This window comes from Schistosoma mansoni (genome assembly GCF_000237925.1).
Source record: "Schistosoma mansoni, WGS project CABG00000000 data, supercontig 0349, strain Puerto Rico, whole genome shotgun sequence".
Lineage (NCBI taxonomy): Eukaryota > Metazoa > Platyhelminthes > Trematoda > Strigeidida > Schistosomatidae > Schistosoma > Schistosoma mansoni.
Window position 1 is genome coordinate 1 of NW_017386196.1, and position 4,256 is coordinate 4,256.

Here is a 4,256-nt window from a genome sequence, read left to right on the forward strand (position 1 = left end):
TTTCATCCTTTATCTACCTACTTTCATTATTTTGTGTGGCGCATATGTACCTGGTGCCCTTTTGTACCAATATATATGTGTTTAAATAAATAAATAAATAAACTTGAAGTTCAAAAGGCTATAAGTAATCTGAAACGAGGAAGAGCAGCTGGTCCTGATGGATTGGTTCCAGAGGTCTTTAAATATGGTGGTCCAATTTTAGCGATTAGGTTGACTAATATTCTGGCTAAAATCTGGGAGACGGATGTAATCCCATCCGACTGGTCACAATCACTGATTGTCCCAATATATAAAAAGGGGTCAAAATCATCCTGCGATAACCATAGAGGGATTAGTCTGACTAACATAGCATCTAAAATACTAGCCTCAATAATTATCGGGCGCCTAACTAAGACTCGTGAACTGCAAACACGAGAAAATCAGGCTGGCTTCAGACCTGGTCGTGGCTGTATCGACCACATATTCACCATTCGTCAAGTTTTAGAGCACAGACACGCTTATCGGCGTCCGACAATGATAGTTTTTCTTGACTTGAAAGCAGCATTTGACTCTGTAGACCGAGAGGTTCTGTGGCAGTGTCTGTCATTGAAAGGTGTATCTGAGAAGTACATAAACCTTGTGAAGGCTCTTTACTCGAACACTATCAGTCGAGTGAGAGCTTATGGCTAACTGTCATATGATTTTACAACCTCGAGTGGTGTCCGTCAAGGCTGTCCACTATCCCCATTTTTGTTTAACTATATTATAGACCTGTTGCTGGAAATAACACTCTCTTCGACTGAATCTACAGGAATTGATCTCCTACCAGGGGGACCACTAAGCGACTTAGAATACGCAGATGACATAGTCCTGTTTGGTGAAGACGCTGACAAAATGCAGAGTCTTCTGCTGGAACTCAGTAATAATGCCAGGATGTTTGGGATGCGTTTCTCCCCATCCAAATGTAAATTGTTACTCCAGGACTGGCCTGCGTCAACACCCGAACTAAGGATAGGGAGTGAAGTAGTCGAACGCGTCGACAATTTCACTTATCTTGGAAGTCTGATCAGCCCTAATGGGTTGGTGTCTGACGAAATCTCAGCACGGATTCAAAAAGCTCGTTTGGCCTTTGCCAACTTACGTCACCTATGGCGAAGACGAGATATCCGTCTATAAATTAAGGGACGAGTATATTGCGCAGCAGTTCGTTCTGTTCTACTTTACGGCTGTGAAACATGGCCATTAAGAGTAGAAGATACTCGTAGGTTACTAGTATTTGACCACAGATGTCTTAGAAATATTGCTCGCATCTGCTGGGATCACCGGGTAAGTAATAGTGAGGTTAGACGCAGGGTATTAGGGAATGATGGTAAATCAGTTGATGGAGTCATGAATCTTCATCCACTGAGATGGTTGGGCCACGTGTTACGTATGCCTGAACATCGATTACCACGACGCGCAATGTTGACTAGTGTAGGGGATGGTTGGAAGAGAGTTAGGGGCGGCCAAACCAAAACATGGCATCAGTGTTTGAAATCACTAACTTCTAGTCTGAGCCACGCAACGCCGAGTACCAACGTGGCCCATGAATAATCCCTACGTACTTTCATCCACTGCATACACTCAAAGCTTTAAAACTTGTGTAGATATAACGACTGGTTTTAGAACTCTGAAAGCTCATTGCGTTTAACAAATAAAATATCCAGAAACCCGTAGTAATTATTCACCACAAGCCACTACTCTGTATTGTATTTAGATCTTGTCCAAATACTGGTAACTACTCAGAAACGTCAAATGTGTGGCGGAGGCGACTCTACAGATATTCAAGATTTCATACATGAAAGCTTTGTAAAGTAAATCCGCCTCTACAGTGGTACGCAATGTTCAGGCGTCACTTATTTTTTTTCCGTCTTTTCTTTTCATGGAAATATAAATATGGGAACGATAAAGTCCAAAATCCTATATAACATTCCCTAACTAAAGAATTTAGGATAGATGTTATTACCTGACAGTGATCCAGCCCGCAGTAACAACATTCGTAGACGTATTGAGAAAAAATCGAGTAGACCTATGTATTTTCGATGTCAAGACATATGTAACCTTTACATATCAAATATAATCCCGGCTGCCTCGGTATAGCTTGAAGTGACACGTCGTTAATGTACAACTTAGGACAAATGTGAAAGGGTTTAAAAATCCATGTTATCGTGTGCAAAAAGTGCCTAAATGATGAAATTTCGCCCTTTAAAATGTAAAAGAGACGAACTGCAGTAACACGATGTATCTTTTCCTAGGAATTAAACTTTTCAGAATAATTACAGAAAGAATTCTTTGAAGAATGCAAATAAGAGAAAACGCAACACTTCTATAATTGTGTGGCGACATTTACACGTTTTACCAAGAAAAATAACGCTTTCGAAAAACAATTGAATTTCAAATGATTACATAGTTTTTGTTTATAGTGACATACTAAAAACGATCATTATTTAATCATGTCACTGTGGTGGTACAGTGTATGTCGGGGGTACTGCAACTCCTGGTTGAGGCCACGGGATTTGCGGTCTGGGTGGAATGATCATGCCCTGTGGAGGAACTAATGGGAGGGGTGGTCTGAAACCAGTTGGAACACCGATCATAGGAGGATAGCGAGGGGGGTAACCAAGCCCAGGGGGTGGTATTCCTGCTGCAGCCCCAAATAGTGGTGGTGGCATTTTACCTTGCTTGTATGCCTCAGCTTGAGAAGTATATGTTAAAGAACATCGAAAATTCATGACTTACATGTGTGATCTACTAATCTTTGGACTTGTTCTTCCAGCCATTTTTGGTAATATTCCTTTACATTATCTTTGTGGTTTCTACCACCACAATGTGTCTTTCTCACAGATGGAGAATCATGAGTTAAGTAGGTATCACAGTAGTCACAATAGTACCTAAGTACTAGGAATTTAATGCTAGGCAGACTTACTTCGGCATACTTTACCTTACAGGTATCGAATAAGTTCAAAACATGCGCAACAGACTTCAAAATCTGACTACCATGACTTAGATCGTTCAGCATTGAAATAATGAACTATTGAATGTTGCCTGAAGTAGCAAAGTAATTTTGAACAGCATAGATCGATTAAAAAACTAACACTTGAGTAACAAAAAATATATCAAAACTAAAATATCTGCAGCTTATTTCTTTCCGTCTGCTAGTAAAGATCACTATACTACTTTGAATTTCCTTGATATTCCAGAAAAATCAGCAACATTGATGTAAGAAGGTCACAAAGTTTTGCCACTCAGGCATGTGTAAAAATGCAGTTTAAGCGGTAAAGAAAGGACAATATCAAATAACAAACCAGATTTTTCATTTCCGGATTCCAAGTCATTTGAAATAGTTTCGACGATTGAGATAATTTTCAAAGACTGTTTGCGAGAATTTCTTGTGTGCTGTTTCCTCTTCGTTATCAGATATACCCCCTAGGTCGTGAAATCACTACTTACTTTCTCTTACCTCCTATTCTCGGGATAAAATTTTAAGGTTGATGAAATGTCACTGAATGTTACTCATGTGGTAAAATATGCCTTTCGGAACCTTTCATTTTCGTGACCACTAATCATTCAGATATGTCAAGATTTGCTTCATTAGATCTATGCGCCTCATTGCTGACCACGTGTGGTGTTTGAATAAACCAATGGTTCTTTTGTATTGATGACTGTTTTTATTTTGAATTCCAAATACAGTACATTCATCTGTGCTCATCCAATACTTCTTGATTAAATTGCGTTGTTTCTATGATTACTAGTGTATACTATAATTCAAATACTCCTAATCATCACATTGATGTCGCTACTGAGCCTGTGATGGGACGGTTGGACATACATTCAGATTTTAATGCTTTTGAGGATTACATGGAGAGTTTCGAAATCCGGTTTATGACCAAAGAAGATATCGAGAATAATAATATTGTGGCTCATTTCCTTACATTCATCGTAAAAGAAGCACACATCTTAATAAAGACTTTAGCATTTCCAGACAAGCCGATTTCAATTCATTGCGCAACTATCAAGCTACTACGGTTGGAACATGTGGAGTATACAAATTTCTAATGCGGTAAAAGAGAAAAATTCAATGAAATGATTGACCTGAATATCAGGAATTCTACTACTTTACTATGTCTACCAAGTCCAATCCGTGGTAGTCACCTATTTTATGACGAGAACGCGATCGGTATAATGGAAACAAGTATTATTATAACCAATTGTATAAGTGATTGCTTTACTGTGTTTGT

General features: G+C 39.0%; 1 protein-coding gene across 1 annotated transcript; it reads right to left on the reverse strand.

Moving 5' to 3' along the window:
* Positions 1-2,273: 2,273 nt before the first annotated feature.
* Smp_113660 (cleavage and polyadenylation specificity factor,putative) lies at positions 2,274-2,981 on the reverse strand. The gene is made up of 3 exons (XM_018792341.1): positions 2,945-2,981; positions 2,758-2,909; positions 2,274-2,713 (listed from the first exon to the last, which is right to left on the reverse strand). Exons 1-3 carry the CDS (start codon positions 2,950-2,952, stop codon positions 2,475-2,477), a joined length of 399 nt encoding a protein of 132 aa, XP_018644087.1. The 5' UTR covers positions 2,953-2,981; the 3' UTR covers positions 2,274-2,474.
* Positions 2,982-4,256: the final 1,275 nt, after the last annotated feature.

Bases quoted from the DNA above. Each gene is read 5' to 3' on its own strand.
- Smp_113660 (XM_018792341.1), bottom strand. The intron at 2,714-2,757 runs GTAAGTCATGAA...ATACTTCTCAAG, and splicing joins AAGATTAGTAGATCACACAT to CTGAGGCATACAAGCAAGGT.